At 42.2% G+C, this 16567-nt stretch overlaps 1 protein-coding gene across 1 annotated transcript; it reads left to right on the forward strand.

Annotated features, from left to right (window-relative positions):
- Window positions 1-533: 533 nt before the first annotated feature.
- On the forward strand, window positions 534-14397 carry LOC124012707 (protein NLRC3-like). The gene is made up of 4 exons (XM_046326599.1): window positions 534-732; window positions 11720-12087; window positions 12338-12501; window positions 12599-14397. Exons 2-4 carry the CDS (start codon window positions 11792-11794, stop codon window positions 14395-14397), a joined length of 2259 nt encoding a protein of 752 aa, XP_046182555.1. The 5' UTR covers window positions 534-732; window positions 11720-11791.
- The last annotated feature ends 2170 nt before the right edge of the window (window positions 14398-16567 follow it).

The following is a 16567-nucleotide window of genomic DNA, read 5'->3' on the forward strand; positions in this document are numbered from 1 at the left end:
TAAGGAGCTGTTAACCTGTCACTCCTTTACCAATGACTTGAGAGTGTCTGAAGGACGTATAAGGAGCTGTTAACCTGTCACTCCTTTACCAATGACTTGAGGGTGTCTGAAGGACGTATAAGGAGCTGTTAACCTGTCACTCCTTTACTAATGACTTGAGGGTGTCTGAAGGACACATAAGGAGCTGTTAACCTGTCACTCCTTTACCAATGACTTGAGAGTGTCTGTTGGACATATAAGGAGCTGTTCAACCTACGTTGATCTACCTGCCCAGGGACTACAGTTAAACTAGCTAGCTGGCTAAATCTGTCACATTTACAGAAATGATGATTGATGTGAAGTATCTCTGTCAAATACCTTTTCAATAAATGACAGGGAAAGGAATGGAATGTATTTGTCTGTGCATGTCTATCTCTGAATGTGTGTTGGTCTCTGTGTGTGTCTTTGATTAGTGTGATTAGTTCACACTGCCCTCTGCTGGTAGCACTGCAAAACATCACTCAATCAAATCCTGATATAAAATAATGCAAAATGCACTTTTACCAGATAGAATATGAATTCATGGGCTGAATTCTGGCATTTAGTGTATGAAAACGATACATGACATAAATATGAATATATAATATAAACGTATACATGTTGAACCAGCCCACTGTGTTGAAATAGGAAGTACATTTATAAGGAAGTGAAGGAAGAAACGGACAATATCGGAAGAAGAAAAATGTTTCTAAGGTTTGTACTGTATCGTTCTTTTACAATCCACAGACATCCACAAAATTGTTAAATTATTACAATACTGATTCCAACTTTCAATAATGATTATTTTAGGCTTCCTTTCATTGATGCTGATTCATATTGATCAGCCTAGTCAATATGAATCAATGTTATATTATAGTCTACAGGGCTATGAGGTAGGTAGGGTATGGGAGATTGACTGCACATGACCGTGATTATTGTCTTTGCGCTCTTTCACTTCCCGGAGGAAGACGTGTATCACGTAAACTAGTTACTTTGAAAAATAAAAGTCATTCTCGTCAATTCGGTCAAGTAAAAGTGACGTGCGGCAATGGGTTTTGAAACTAAATGAAGGGCTTATGTGAAAAGTTTATGCCTCGATCACAACAACTGGGAGCTCTGAAAAATACGATGTCAGCTCTCGAGAAAGAGGACGGTTCAAATCGATTTTTTTCCCAGTCAGATGTAGTTTTTTACACCGAAATCACTGTGGTTTTGAATGCGACATTAAGTTGATAAACTCAGAAAGGTGGTGATCTGCTTTGCTCACTAGTTACCACATCCACAAAGTCAGATAGGTCCGCCTACCCGACCAATCAGATGAGGGAGTGTGATGACACATTAGCTTACCCGACCAATCATATGGCTGCGTGTGATGACGCATTAGCTTACCCGACCAATCAGATGAGGGAGTGTGATGACACATTAGCTTACCCGACCAATCATATGGCTGCGTGTGATGACGCATTAGCTTACCCGACCAATCAGATGAGGGCGCGTGATGACGCATTAGCTTACCCGACCAATCATATGGTTGCGGGAAACGCTGCAATCTCCAAATGGTAAATCTCGAGTTCAAGTTTTGAGGACCAAATAACGAAATACATTCAGGATCAAGAACTGGCAACGTCACTAAAATTCATACATCAGGAAAATACAAAAGTTTTGGCCAAATAATTAAGTGGGCGTTTTTTTTTGATAACTATTATTTAAATGATTAGATCAACTGTTTGTTTTTTACGCACTACAATGACGCGCTGGCCCACTATTTATTGTTTCTGCAGTAAGGATTCACCCTCTTTAGAGAATTATTGTGTAACTTATCTGCAGGTAATCGTTGTTTTGAGCTCAAAAAGCACCTCGTAGCTGTATGTAAACCAGGGAGCGAAATGAACGGCTTTTTCACCAATGCAATTCGGTTACCGACGTTCACCAAAAAGATCCGGTCAAAAACAACCTGTCGTTACCGAACGACCATCACTAGTTGAAACAGGAAATATTTGTATAAGGAAGTAGAGGAAGTAACGGACGTTATCGTCGAAGAAACATGTTTCAGAGGTTTGTAGCTTTCTTTTACAATGTAATGTAGAAAAGTATTTTTGAGAAGTTAGTTCATCATAAAGAGGTGATTTAGGGGTTAAGACATCCGCCAAGTTAATACAATATTGATTTAAACGTTCAATAATAATTATTATTTTTTGGCTTATTTACATTGGTATTGATTCATAGTGATTAGCCTAATCAATAAGATCCAATGTGATGTGAGAAAGGCTACAGGGCTATGAGGTAGAGGTATTATTGTTATAGGCTACAGGGCTATGAGGTAGAGGTATTATTGTTATAGGCTACAGGGCTATGAGGTAGAGGTATTATTGTTATAGGCTACAGGGCTATGAGGTAGAGGTATTATTGTTATAGGCTACAGGGCTATGAGGTAGAGGTATTATTGTTATAGGCTACAGGGCTATGAGGTAGAGGTATTATTGTTATAGGCTACAGGGCTATGAGGTATGGTATTATTGTTATAGGCTACAGGGCTATGAGGTAGAGGTATTATTGTTATAGGCTACAGGGCTATGAGGTATGGTATTATTGTTATAGGCTACAGGGCTATGAGGTAGAGGTATTATTGTTATAGGCTACAGGGCTATGAGGTAGAGGTATTATTGTTATAGGCTACAGGGCTATGAGGTAGAGGTATTATTGTTATCGGCTACAGGGCTATGAGGTAGAGGTATTATTGTTATAGGCTACAGGGCTATGAGGTATGGTATTATTGTTATAGGCTACAGGGCTATGAGGTAGAGGTATTATTGTTATAGACTACAGGGCTATGAGGTAGAGGTATTATTGTTATAGGCTACAGGGCTATGAGGTATGGTATTATTGTTATAGGCTACAGGGCTATGAGGTATGGTATTATTGTTATAGGCTACAGGGCTATGAGGTATGGTATTATTGTTATAGGCTACAGGGCTATGAGGTATGGTATTATTGTTATAGGCTACAGGGCAATGAGGTAGAGGTATTATTGTTATAGACTACAGGGCTATGAGGTAGAGGTATTATTGTTATAGGCTACAGGGCTATGAGGTATGGTATTATTGTTATAGGCTACAGGGCTATGAGGTAGAGGTATTATTGTTATAGGCTACAGGGCTATGAGGTAGAGGTATTATTGTTATAGGCTACAGGGCTATGAGGTAGAGGTATTATTGTTATCGGCTACAGGGCTATGAGGTATGGTATTATTGTTATAGGCTACAGGGCTATGAGGTAGAGTTATTATTGTTATAGGCTACAGGGCTATGAGGTAGAGGTATTATTGTTATAGGCTACAGGGCTATGAGGTAGAGGTATTATTGTTATAGGCTACAGGGCTATGAGGTAGAGGTATTATTGTTATAGGCTACAGGGCTATGAGGTAGAGGTATTATTGTTATAGGCTACAGGGCTATGAGGTAGAGGTATTATTGTTATAGGCTACAGGGCTATGAGGTAGAGGTATTATTGTTATAGGCTACAGGGCTATGAGGTAGAGGTATTATTGTTATAGGCTACAGGGCTATGAGGTATGGTATTATTGTTATAGACTACAGGGCTATGAGGTAGAGGTATTATTGTTATAGGCTACAGGGCTATGAGGTAGATGTATTATTGTTATAGGCTACAGGGCTATGAGGTAGAGGTATTATTGTTATAGGCTACAGGGCTATGAGGTAGAGGTATTATTGTTATAGGCTACAGGGCTATGAGGTATGGTATTATTGTTATAGGCTACAGGGCTATGAGGTAGAGGTATTATTGTTATAGGCTACAGGGCTATGAGGTAGAGGTATTATTGTTATAGGCTACAGGGCTATGAGGTAGAGGTATTATTGTTATAGGCTACAGGGCTATGAGGTATGGTATTATTGTTATAGGCTACAGGGCTATGAGGTAGAGGTATTATTGTTATAGGCTACAGGGCTATGAGGTAGAGGTATTATTGTTATAGGCTACAGGGCTATGAGGTATGGTATTATTGTTATAGGCTACAGGGCTATGAGGTAGAGGTATTATTGTTATAGGCTACAGGGCTATGAGGTAGAGGTATTATTGTTATAGGCTACAGGGCTATGAGGTAGATGTATTATTGTTATAGGCTACAGGGCTATGAGGTAGAGGTATTATTGTTATAGGCTACAGGGCTATGAGGTAGAGGTATTATTGTTATAGGCTACAGGACTATGAGGTATGGTATTATTGTTATAGGCTACAGGGCTATGAGGTAGAGGTATTATTGTTATAGGCTACAGGGCTATGAGGTAGAGGTATTATTGTTATAGGCTACAGGGCTATGAGGTAGAGGTATTATTGTTATAGGCTACAGGGCTATGAGGTATGGTATTATTGTTATAGGCTACAGGGCTATGAGGTAGAGGTATTATTGTTATAGGCTACAGGGCTATGAGGTAGAGGTATTATTGTTATAGGCTACAGGGCTATGAGGTATGGTATTATTGTTATAGGCTACAGGGCTATGAGGTAGAGTTATTATTGTTATAGGCTACAGGGCTATGAGGTAGAGGTATTATTGTTATAGGCTACAGGGCTATGAGGTAGAGGTATTATTGTTATAGGCTACAGGGCTATGAGGTATGGTATTATTGTTATAGGCTACAGGGCTATGAGGTAGAGGTATTATTGTTATAGGCTACAGGGCTATGAGGTATGGTATTATTGTTATAGGCTACAGGGCTATGAGGTAGAGGTATTATTGTTATAGGCTACAGGGCTATGAGGTAGAGGTATTATTGTTATAGGCTACAGGGCTATGAGGTAGAGGTATTATTGTTATATGCTACAGGGCTATGAGGTATTGTATTATTGTTATAGGCTACAGGGCTATGAGGTAGAGGTATTATTGTTATAGGCTACAGGGCTATGAGGTAGAGGTATTATTGTTATAGGCTACAGGGCTATGAGGTATGGTATTATTGTTATAGGCTACAGGGCTATGAGGTAGAGGTATTATTGTTATAGGCTACAGGGCTATGAGGTAGAGGTATTATTGTTATAGGCTACAGGGCTATGAGGTAGAGGTATTATTGTTATAGGCTACAGGGCTATGAGGTATGGTATTATTGTTATAGACTACAGGGCTATGAGGTAGAGGTATTATTGTTATAGGCTACAGGGCTATGAGGTAGAGGTATTATTGTTATAGGCTACAGGGCTATGAGGTAGAGGTATTATTGTTATAGGCTACAGGGCTATGAGGTATGGTATTATTGTTATAGGCTACAGGGCTATGAGGTAGAGGTATTATTGTTATAGGCTACAGGGCTATGAGGTAGAGGTATTATTGTTATAGGCTACAGGGCTATGAGGTAGAGGTATTATTGTTATAGGCTACAGGGCTATGAGGTAGAGGTATTATTGTTATAGGCTACAGGGCTATGAGGTATGGTATTATTGTTATAGACTACAGGGCTATGAGGTAGAGGTATTATTGTTATAGGCTACAGGGCTATGAGGTAGAGGTATTATTGTTATAGGCTACAGGGCTATGAGGTAGAGGTATTATTGTTATAGGCTACAGGGCTATGAGGTATGGTATTATTGTTATAGGCTACAGGGCTATGAGGTATGGTATTATTGTTATAGGCTACAGGGCTATGAGGTAGAGGTATTATTGTTATAGGCTACAGGGCTATGAGGTAGAGGTATTATTGTTATAGGCTACAGGGCTATGAGGTAGATGTATTATTGTTATAGGCTACAGGGCTATGAGGTAGAGGTATTATTGTTATAGGCTACAGGGCTATGAGGTAGAGGTATTATTGTTATAGGCTACAGGGCTATGAGGTAGAGGTATTATTGTTATAGGCTACAGGGCTATGAGGTAGAGGTATTATTGTTATAGGCTACAGGGCTATGAGGTAGAGGTATTATTGTTATAGGCTACAGGGCTATGAGGTAGAGGTATTATTGTTATCGGTGAAAGACAGCACATTAATGTGATTATTTTCTGAGGAAACTGGCTCACTTTCACTTCCCGAAATAAGACGTGCATTGGAATTATGTGTAACTGTCATTAAATCAAGTAGTCTGTCCCGTCAAGTAAATGTGACGTTCAACAATGTGCATATAAACTATTTAAATGTAGGTCTAAATCAAATATTAAGTTTAAAGCTTTCTGGTGACAGATCAGGAAGGCGGTGGTCCGTTTGGTGAACTGCAGATGCGCTCGATATAACGTCACCGGCTCGTCTATGCGCGTTGTGAACTGCGGGTTGAATCATCAGCACGACTTTTCTCAGAATGAAAACTCCGGTGCGCCGGGCGAGATAAACGGATCGCACCTCAAGTGAACTCAAGCAGAACATGGGTCTCTTCACTAAACCAGGAACGTGCAACTGGTGGCCCGCAACCAATAATAAAAAACATGGTTTTGGAACTCAGTCTGGGTCTCAACTTCCTGTTGACCGTTAGAATAATAGAAAACACACGGTGCAGTTTGTAAATGTGGTTGAGCATCAGCAGTCAGTCTATTAGCCCATGTTAGCTACATGTTTTTAGATTGGTAAATTAGTCTAGTGGCTAAACGGGGTGGGTCCCATTGATCATCAGTTATCATATTAAAAACTGTTAACATTTACCTCCACCCTATGGCAACATGTCCCCATGGCAACATGTCCTCATGGCAACATGTCCTCATGGCAACATGTCCTCATGGCAACATGTCCTCATGGCAACATGAGTAGAATCATCTGTAAAACTGAAATGGTTTTCTCCTGACCCATGGGGGTGTATGGATGTGGGTATGCAGACCCACGAGACACTGAGGCCCCTCATGATGACTGACGGTTTTTTGTGGCCCCCACCTTATCAATGTTCTCCATCCCTGCACTAAATGATAAGGAGAGGGAACTACCTGAATTTGACCAATAGAAACTCTCGTTGTACCACGTTCATTTTCCTAACCTACCACGTTAATTATCCTAACCTGCCATGTTAATTATCATAACCTGCCATGTTAATTATCCTAACCTACCTACCACGTTAATGATCCTAATCTAGTGTACCACGTTACTTATCCTAACCTGCCATGTTAATGATCCTAACCTGCCATGTTAATTATCCTAACCTACCTACCACGTTAATGATCCTAACCTAGTGTACCACGTTAATTATCCTAACCTGCCACGTTAATTATCCTAAACTACCACGTTAATTATCCTAACCTGCCACGTTAATTATCCTAACCTAGTGTACCACGTTAATTATCCTAACCTGCCACGTTAATTATCCTAACCTACCACGTTAATTATCCTAACCTGCCACGTTAATTATCCTAACCTAGTGTACCACGTTAATTATCCTAACCTGCCACGTTAATTATCCTAACCTACCACGTTAATTATCCTAACCTGCCACGTTAATTATCCTAACCTACCACGTTAATGATCCTAACCTGCCACGTTAATTATCCTCACCTACCACGTTAATTATCCTAACCTACCACGTTAATTATCCTAACCTGCCACGTTAATTATCCTCACCTACCACGTTAATTATCCTAACCTACCACGTTAATTATCCTAACCTGCCACGTTAATTATCCTAACCTGCCACGTTAATTATCCTAACCTGCCACGTTAATTATCCTAACCTGCCACGTTAATTATCCTCACCTGCCACGTTAATTATCCTAACCTGCCACGTTAATTATCCTCACCTACCACGTTAATTATCCTAACCTACCACGTTAATTATCTTAACCTACCACGTTAATTATCTTAACCTACCACGTTATTTATCTTAACCTACCACGTGAATTATCCTAACCTGCCACGTGAATTATGCTAACCTAGTGTACCACGTTAATTATTCTAACCTACAGTACCACGTTAATTATCCTAACCTACCACGTTAATTATCCTAACCTACAGTACCACGTTAATTATCCTAACCTGCCACGTTAATTATCCTAACCTGCCACGTTAATTATCCTAACCTACCACGTTAATTATCCTAACCTACCACGTTATTTATCCTAAACTACCATGTTAATTATCCTAACCTGCCACGTTAATTATCCTAAACTACCATGTTAATTATCCTAACCTGCCATGTTAATTATCCTAACCTACCACGTTAATTATCCTAACCTACCACGTTAATTATCCTAACCTACCACGTTAATTATCCTAACCTACCACGTTAATTATCCTAACCTGACACGTTAATTATCCTAACCTACCATGTTAATTATCCTAACCTGACACGTTAATTATCCTAACCTACCACATGAATTATCCCAATCTACCACGTTAATTATCCTAACCTACCACATGAATTATCCTAACCTACCACGTTAATTATCCTAACCTGACACGTTAATTATCCTAACCTACCACATGAATTATCCTAATCTACCACGTTAATTATCCTAACCTACCACGTTAATTATCCTAACCTACCACATTAATTATCCTAACCTACCACGTTAATTATCCTAACCTGACACGTTAATTATCCTAACCTACCACATGAATTATCCTAATCTACCACGTTAATTATCCTAACCTACCACGTTAATTATCCTAACCTACCACGTTAATTATCCTAACCTACCACATGATTTATCCTAATCTACCACGTTAATTATCCTAACCTACCACGTTAATTATCCTAACCTACCACGTTAATTATCCTAACCTACCACATGAATTATCCTAATCTACCACGTTAATTATCCTAACCTACCACATGAATGATCCTAATCTACCACATTAATTATCCTAACCTACCATGTTAATTATCCTAACCTACCACGTTAATCATCCTTAATCTGAGGTAATGGTTAGGCACAAGGTTAGCAGTGTGGTTAAGGTTAGGTTTAAAACCTGTTTGGGATAGGGGGCAGCAGGTTTGGATGAAAAGCGTGCCCAGAGTAAACATCCTGCTACTCAGGCGCAGAAGCTAATATATGCATATCATTAGTAGATTTGGATAGAAAACACTCTGACGTTTCTAAAACTGTTTGAATGATGTCTGTGAGTATAACAGAACTCATATGGCAGGCGAAAACCTGAGAGAAATCCAACCAGGAAGTTGGAAATCTGAGGTTTGTAGTTTTTCAACTCATTGCCTATCGAATATACATGTTATATGTTATTGTTATTATAAATACAATATAATATGGTCATAATAGTTTGTAGGTCATAATAGTTTATAGGTCATAATAGTTTGTAGGTCATAATAGTTTGTAGGTCATAATAGTTTATAGGTCATAATAGTTTATAGGTCATAATAGTTTGTAGGTCATAATAGTTTATAGGTCATAATAGTTTATAGGTCATAATAGTTTATAGGTCATAATAGTTTGTAGGTCATAATAGTTTATAGGTCATAATAGTTTGTAGGTCATAATAGTTTATAGGTCATAATAGTTTATAGGTCATAATAGTTTATAGGTCATAATAGTTTGTAGGTCATAATAGTTTGTAGGTCATAATAGTTTGTAGGTCATAATAGTTTGTAGGACAAACCGTTCAGACGCTACATACGATTTTGTGAGAAAAACGATTTTCGGGACGTCTCGTGGTCTGACAAACACCGCAGATGCGGATGCGGAAGGGCGAATATCGACGGATTCATAGACGAAGCTATGGATGCAAGGACTGACCAGACAGGATATCAACATTAAATTACAGTTGTAACCATGTTTTAAGGCTACGGTGATTGTTTACAAACATTGGGGTAAAACAAGCTTATATTTTGGGTTCTGATGCAGTACGACAGTTGAACTGATCTCATGAGGCATTTATAAGTTCTATTCTTCAAGATTGAATCAGTATTGTCACGAACCGGCTCAAAGCCCGTAACAAAAGGGAGAGAGTCTCCTCCAAGAATGGGGAAGTGGTGTATTTGTCCTTGGACACACTGGGCCCAGGTGTTTCCCATGTAGCTGACGACCCTCCAAACTCCGCCCACCGGCATCCTAATAAGGAAATACGGCAGACAGAGTGGGAGGGTCGTCACAGTATATGAATTAATGATAAGTCTAAAAATGGATGTAGCAACTAAGGATTCTAGCTTTAAAGACCCAACGCAGGCAAGTCTATATCAATATCAAATAATTTCTGGTTAACAATTAATGAAGTACTTTGCTCTAATTGATGTCCCCCCAAAAATGGGCTGTTGTTATGGAGTCAGGGGATCCAACCAGGTAGACTAGCTGTTGTTATGGAGTCAGGAGATCGAACCAGGTAGACTAGCTGTTGTTATGGAGTCAGGGGATCGAACCAGGTAGACTAGCTGTTGTTATGGAGTCAGGGGATCTAACCAGGTAGACTAGCTGTTGTTATGGACTCAGGGGATCCAACCAGGTAGACTAGCTGTTGTTATGGAGTCAGGGGATCTAACCAGGTAGACTAGCTGTTGTTATGGAGTCAGGGGATCCAACCAGGTAGACTAGCTGTTGTTATGGAATCAGTTAATGGGGATCCAACCAGGTAGACTAGCTGTTGTTATGGAGACAGCTAATGGGGATCTAACCAGGTAGACTAGCTGTTGTTATGGAGTCACGGGATCCAACCAGGTAGACTAGCTGTTGTTATGGAGTCAGGGGATCTAACCAGGTAGACTAGCTATTGTTATGGAGTCAGGGGATCTAACCAGGTAGACTAGCTGTTGTTATGGAGTCAGGGGATCTAACCAGGTAGACTAGCTGTTGTTATGGAGTCAGGGGATCTAACCAGGTAGACTAGCTGTTGTTATGGAGTCAGCTAATGGGGATCCAACCAGGTAGACTAGCTGTTGTTATGGAGTCAGCTAATGGGGATCCAACCAGGTAGACTAGCTGTTGTTATGGAGTCAGGGGATCTAACCAGGTAGACTAGCTGTTGTTATGGAGACAGGGGATCCAACCAGGAAGACTAGCTGTTGTTATGGAGTCAGGGGATCCAACCAGGTAGACTAGCTGTTGTTATGGAGTCAGGGGATCTAACCAGGTAGACTAGCTGTTGTTATGGAGTCAGGGGATCCAACCAGGAAGACTAGCTGTTGTTATGGAGACAGGGGATCCAACCAGGTAGACTAGCTGTTGTTATGGAGTCAGGGGATCCAACCAGGAAGACTAGCTGTTGTTATGGAGTCAGGGGATCCAACCAGGAAGAATAACTGTTGTTATGGAGACAGGGGATCCAACCAGGTAGACTAGCTGTTGTTATGGAGTCAGGGGATCCAACCAGGTAGACTAGCTGTTGTTATGGAGTCAGGGGATCCAACCAGGAAGACTAGCTGTTGTTATGGAGTCAGGGGATCCAACCAGGAATACTAGCTGTTGTTATGGAGACAGGGGATCCAACCAGGTAGACTAGCTGTTGTTATGGAGTCAGGGGATCCAACCAGGAAGACTAGCTGTTGTTATGGAGTCACGGGATCCAACCAGGTAGACTAGCTGTTGTTATGGAGTCAGGGGATCCAACCAGGTAGACTAGCTATTGTTATGGAGTCAGGGGATCCAACCAGGTAGACTAGCTGTTGTTATGGAGTCAGCTCGTGGGGATCCAAACCAAATTAATAATATTGGACTGTGTATGTTTAAATGCAACAAGAAGTATCTGAACTCTGACCTCTGACAATAAAAGTGTTGTCATTGTTAATGGTTCCTCAATGTTCAGACATATTGTTCTGTTATTTCTTATTGTAGCTGAGTGAGCTGTGACTTACATCTAAAACAAGTCTCTCTGGGGAGAGAAAGGAGGGGACTTCTGCCTCTAAAATGAGTCTCTCTGGGGAGAGAGAGGAGGGGACCATTGCCTCTAAAATGAGTCTCTCTGGGGAGACAGAGGAGGGGACCACTGCCTCAAAAATGAGTCTCTCTGGGGAGAGAGAGGAGGGGACTACTGCCTCTAAAATACGTCTCTCTGGGGAGACAGAGGAGGGGACCACTGCCTCTAAAATGAGTCTCTCTGGGGAGACAGAGGGGGGGACCACTGCCTCTAAAATGAGTCTCTCTGGGGAGAGAGACGGGGACACCACTGCCTCTAAAATGACTCAAGACACCAGTTCAAAGAGGTAAGAGATTAATTGCAAAATATACATTGCTATTAAAAAAATCTAACTCATGAAAAGTGATTCCAAATTACATGAAATGTAGATCTACATAATTAATTTAAAAGGCCAAACAGGGATTTACCAATTGCAGACTGTAGCTTTAAAAGAAACATCAGGACTTCTAGAAGTTCCATTATACAGTTGTTAAAATGAAGTAGATGAGGTATTAATGTGATATTGATGAGGTGATCTGTCTCCCTGTTTTGTTCAGTGTCCAGAAGCCCAGAGCAGAGTCACCTACAACCAGCCTGCTATCAATGAGGAGTGATCAGCCACCTGCTTTCAGCCAGGAACCATTACCAGATGACAATAAGGAAGTGGAGAGTTTGGACAGTGAGGGTGTATTAAAGATCACACACAACCTTCTGGACAGAAGTAAGACTGTGCTTCATATAATATCACAAAGAATGCTACAAAGGCCCTTATACAACACACAAACGTATGAGTCCCAACTCTCATTGTTTTTCTACAGGTCAAACTCTGCTGACAGTCCAACAAGACTTTAAGGCAAAACTGAAACACAAGTATCAACACATATCTGAAGGAATTGGACACCATGGAAATCAAAGTTTGTTCAAGGACATCTACACAGACCTCTACATCACAGAGGGTGGAAGTGGAGGGCTCAATAATGAACATGAGGTTAGACAGATCGAGATGGCATCCAAGAAACTAACCACACAAGAGACACCAATCAAATGCAACGACATCTTCAAGCCTTTACCTGGACAAGACAATCCAATCAGAACTGTGCTGACCAAAGGAATCGCTGGCATTGGAAAAACAGTCTCTGTGCAGAAGGTCATCCTTGATTGGGCAGAGGGAAAAGCAAATCAGGACGTTCATTTCATGTTTCCTCTTCCTTTCCGTGATCTAAACCTGAAAAAGGACCAATACAGTCTGATGCAACTTCTTTCCCACTACTTATCAGAGCTGAAAGAGATTGACAGCATTGAAGATGCTGAAACCAAAACTGTTTTCATTTTTGATGGTCTGGATGAGTGTCGACTTCCTCTAGACTTCACAAACAATGAGAAGTGCTGTGATGTCACGAAGCCAACCTCAGTGGACGTGCTGCTGATAAACCTCATCAAGGGGAATCTGCTTCCCTCTGCTCTCCTCTGGATAACCTCAAGGCCTGCAGCAGCCAATCAGATCCCTCCTGAGTGTGTTGACCAGGTGACAGAGGTACGAGGGTTCAATGATCCACAGAAGGAGGAGTATTTCAGGAAGAAAATCACAGATCAGAATCTGGCCAGTGAAATCATCAAACACATGAAGACATCAAGGAGCCTCCACATCATGTGCCACATGCCAGTCTTCTGTTGGATATCAGCCACTGTCCTTGAGATGATGCTGAAAGAGGCAGAGAAGGATGAAGTCCCCAAAACTCTGACCCAGATGTACTCACACTTCATACACATCCAAATCATTGTGAAGAACAAGAAGTACAACAAAGCCACAGAGACGAACCCAAAGGAACTGTCTCAGTCAGACAAAGAGATGATCCTGAAACTGGCCAAGCTGGCTTTCCAACAGCTGCAGAAGGGCAACCTGATCTTCTATGAGGAGGACCTGAGAGAGTGTGGCCTTGATGTCACAGAGGCATCAGAGTACTCAGCATTGTGTACAGAGATCTTTAAAGAGGAATCTGGGCTGTACCAAGACAAGGTCTACAGCTTTCTGCATCTGAGCATTCAGGAGTTTCTAGCAGCAGTGCATGCTTTAGAATCATGTCTGGACAAGAAGGAAAATGTTTTCTCCCCCACTAGTGATGATGAAAAGAAAGAGTCAATCCAGTTGTCTGACTTACACAGGAGAGCAGTGGACCAGGCCTTGAAGAGTGAGAATGGACACCTGGACCTGTTCCTCCGCTTCCTTTTGGGTCTCTCACTGGAGTCCAATCAGAATCTGTTACGAGGCCTTCTGACACAGACAGGAAGGACAACACAGACCAATGCAGTTGAGAGAACAGCCAGGTACCTTTCAAACAAGATCAAGAAGGAATCCTCACCAGAAAGGATCATCAACTTGTTCCACTGTCTGAATGAACTTGGTGCCAACTCTCTAGTTGAAGACATGCAGACCTCCCTGCGTTCAGGAACTCTTTCAGAAACAGAGCTAGAACCTGACCAATGTTCAGCCCTGGCCTACCTGTTACTGATGTCAGAGGAGGTGCTGGAGGAGTTTGACCTGAAGACATACAACACGTCAAAGGAAGGTTATCAGAGGTTGCTGCCTGTAGTGAGAACCTGCAAGAGAGCACTGTAAGTTATGTTATTGAGTTGATGTGTACAGTATGATTTTAATGTAGGACTTGTATAACTAACAGATTATCTCCTCTCTCCAGACTGGATCGCTGTGAACTCGCATATAAATCCGGTGAGACTCTGGCCTCAGTTCTGCAGACACCAAACTCTCCCCTAAGAGAACTGGACATCAGCTACAATGACCTGGGAGACAGAGGAGTGAAGCTGCTCTGTGTTGGACTAACCAGTCCACTCTGCAACATACAGACACTAGTGTGAGTTAACATCCTTCAGTAGCCACTGTGGGTGTTTATATATTTTGTATATGGTTAGTATGTGTGTGTTTTTAACATTGTTAAATCATGTGCCCTTCTGTTTTTGTCTTAATGCATACAGTATATCACAAAAGTGAGTACACCCCTAAGTGAAAATGTTCAAATTGGGCCCAATTAGCCATTTTCCCTCCCCGGTGTCATGTGTCTCGTTAGTGTTACAAAGTCTCAGGTGTGAATGGGGAGCAGGTGTGTTAAATTTGGTGTCAATGCTCTCACACTCCCTCATACTGACTGGTCACTGGAAGTTCAATATGGCACCTCATGGCAATGAACTCTCTGAGGATCTGAAAAAAATAATTGTTGCTCTACATAAAGATGGCCTGGGCCATAAGAAGATTTCCAAGACCCTGAAACTGAGCTGCAGCACAGTGGCCAAGGCCATACAGCGGTTTAACTGGACAGGTTCCACTCAGAACAGGCCTCACCATGGTCGACCAAAGAAGTTGAGTGCATGTGCTCAGCATCATATCCAGAGGTTGTCTTTGGGAAATAGACGTATGAGTGCTGCCAGCATTGCTGCAGAGGTTGAAGGGGTGGGGGGACAGCCTGCCAGGCTTCTTCGAGGTCGAAATGAGGGATTTGGTGGAGGATTTAGATGGGATGGGACGTTGTGTCTCCCCGCTACCTCCTTCACCAAAGAAGAAAGGGATGAAGAGGGGGAGCTTGGCAGGAAGTGAGAGGGAGGGGGTGTGGAGGGGGAGGGGGTGTGGAGGGGAGGGGGCTAAGAGAGTGGCGGGGGGGGGTAATTTGTCCTCCCACTTGGTGATAGGAGGAGACTTTAATATAGATTTAGGGGTAGGCGGTGATAGCAGTGCAGGTGCCATCTCTGGGCTAATGGCTTGCCATGGTCTGGTTGATGGTGGCCAGCACACTACTCCGGCAATGGTCGGTCCTACATGGCGCAACTCCAGGGGGTTGCGCGGAGGCTCGACTACATTTTTGTATCCAGGTCTTTGGGTCAGTTGTCTGGGCGGCTGTTGCCTGTTTTCTTCACGGATCACGACGGGGTGTTCCTGCAGGTGGGGTCGCCAGTCTGCCTCTTCGGTAGGGGGTACTGGAAGTTAGATCGGGATATACTGGAGGAGCAGGCTTTCGTTGACGCATTTTTTTGTTTCTTCGGAGGCTTGACTGCCTCCGGTCTATGTGCGAGGGGGTGTTAGAGTGGTGGGATTTAGTTAAGGTGAGGATTAGGGCTTTTATAATAGGATATTGTAGAAGGAAAAAAAGGGAGGAAAGGAGGGAGGTGGATCGTATCCAAAGGTTAATTGAACTCGAGTATGAGGCAGGCAACCTCGGCGGGTCGATTGACTGGGAGAGATCCGCAGCCCTAAAGGCGCAGCTCAGGGAGCTGCAGGAGCAGAAGGCTCGAGCTTTCCTGGAGCGTGCGCATAGTGGCTTTCTAGAACATAATGAGACTTGTTCCGCTATGTTCTTTAAGTCGGTTAGGGCCAGGCAGAGTAGGAAGGTAATGCATGGAGTTAGGGAAGAAAATGGTAGTATAGAAAGTAAACCAGAGGAAATGGTCAGGGTGACAACTGATCATTTCCAAGGTTTATTTAAGGAAAGGGAAATAGATGTAGAGCAGGGAAACGTGTTTTTAGAACACTTGTCCCGGCGGTTGCCAGAGGACATTAGAGACGTGATGGAGGCCCAGATCTCACTAGAAGAGGTTGAGAGCGCTCTTAGGAGGATGGGAAAAGGGAGGGTGCCTGGGATGGATGGGCTGCCGGCTGAGTTTTACCTCAAGTTTTGGGGTATACTTGGACCAGTGGTTCTCGAAGTCTTGAAGGCCATCCTTGAGACGAGGGTCCCGGGGGGATCAATGGCTGTTGGTGTGCTGTCACTTCTTTATAAGGG

The sequence above is a fragment of the Oncorhynchus gorbuscha genome, linkage group LG24 (assembly GCF_021184085.1).
Source record: "Oncorhynchus gorbuscha isolate QuinsamMale2020 ecotype Even-year linkage group LG24, OgorEven_v1.0, whole genome shotgun sequence".
Classification (NCBI taxonomy): Eukaryota; Metazoa; Chordata; class Actinopteri; order Salmoniformes; family Salmonidae; genus Oncorhynchus; species Oncorhynchus gorbuscha.

Bases quoted from the DNA above. Each gene is read 5' to 3' on its own strand.
- LOC124012707 (XM_046326599.1), top strand. From the start codon at position 11,792: ATGAGTCTCTCTGGGGAGAGAGAGGAGGGGACCATTGCCTCTAAAATG. The intron at 12,088-12,337 runs GTAAGAGATTAA...TGTTTTGTTCAG, and splicing joins CAAGACACCAGTTCAAAGAG to TGTCCAGAAGCCCAGAGCAG. The intron at 12,502-12,598 runs GTAAGACTGTGC...GTTTTTCTACAG, and splicing joins ACACAACCTTCTGGACAGAA to GTCAAACTCTGCTGACAGTC.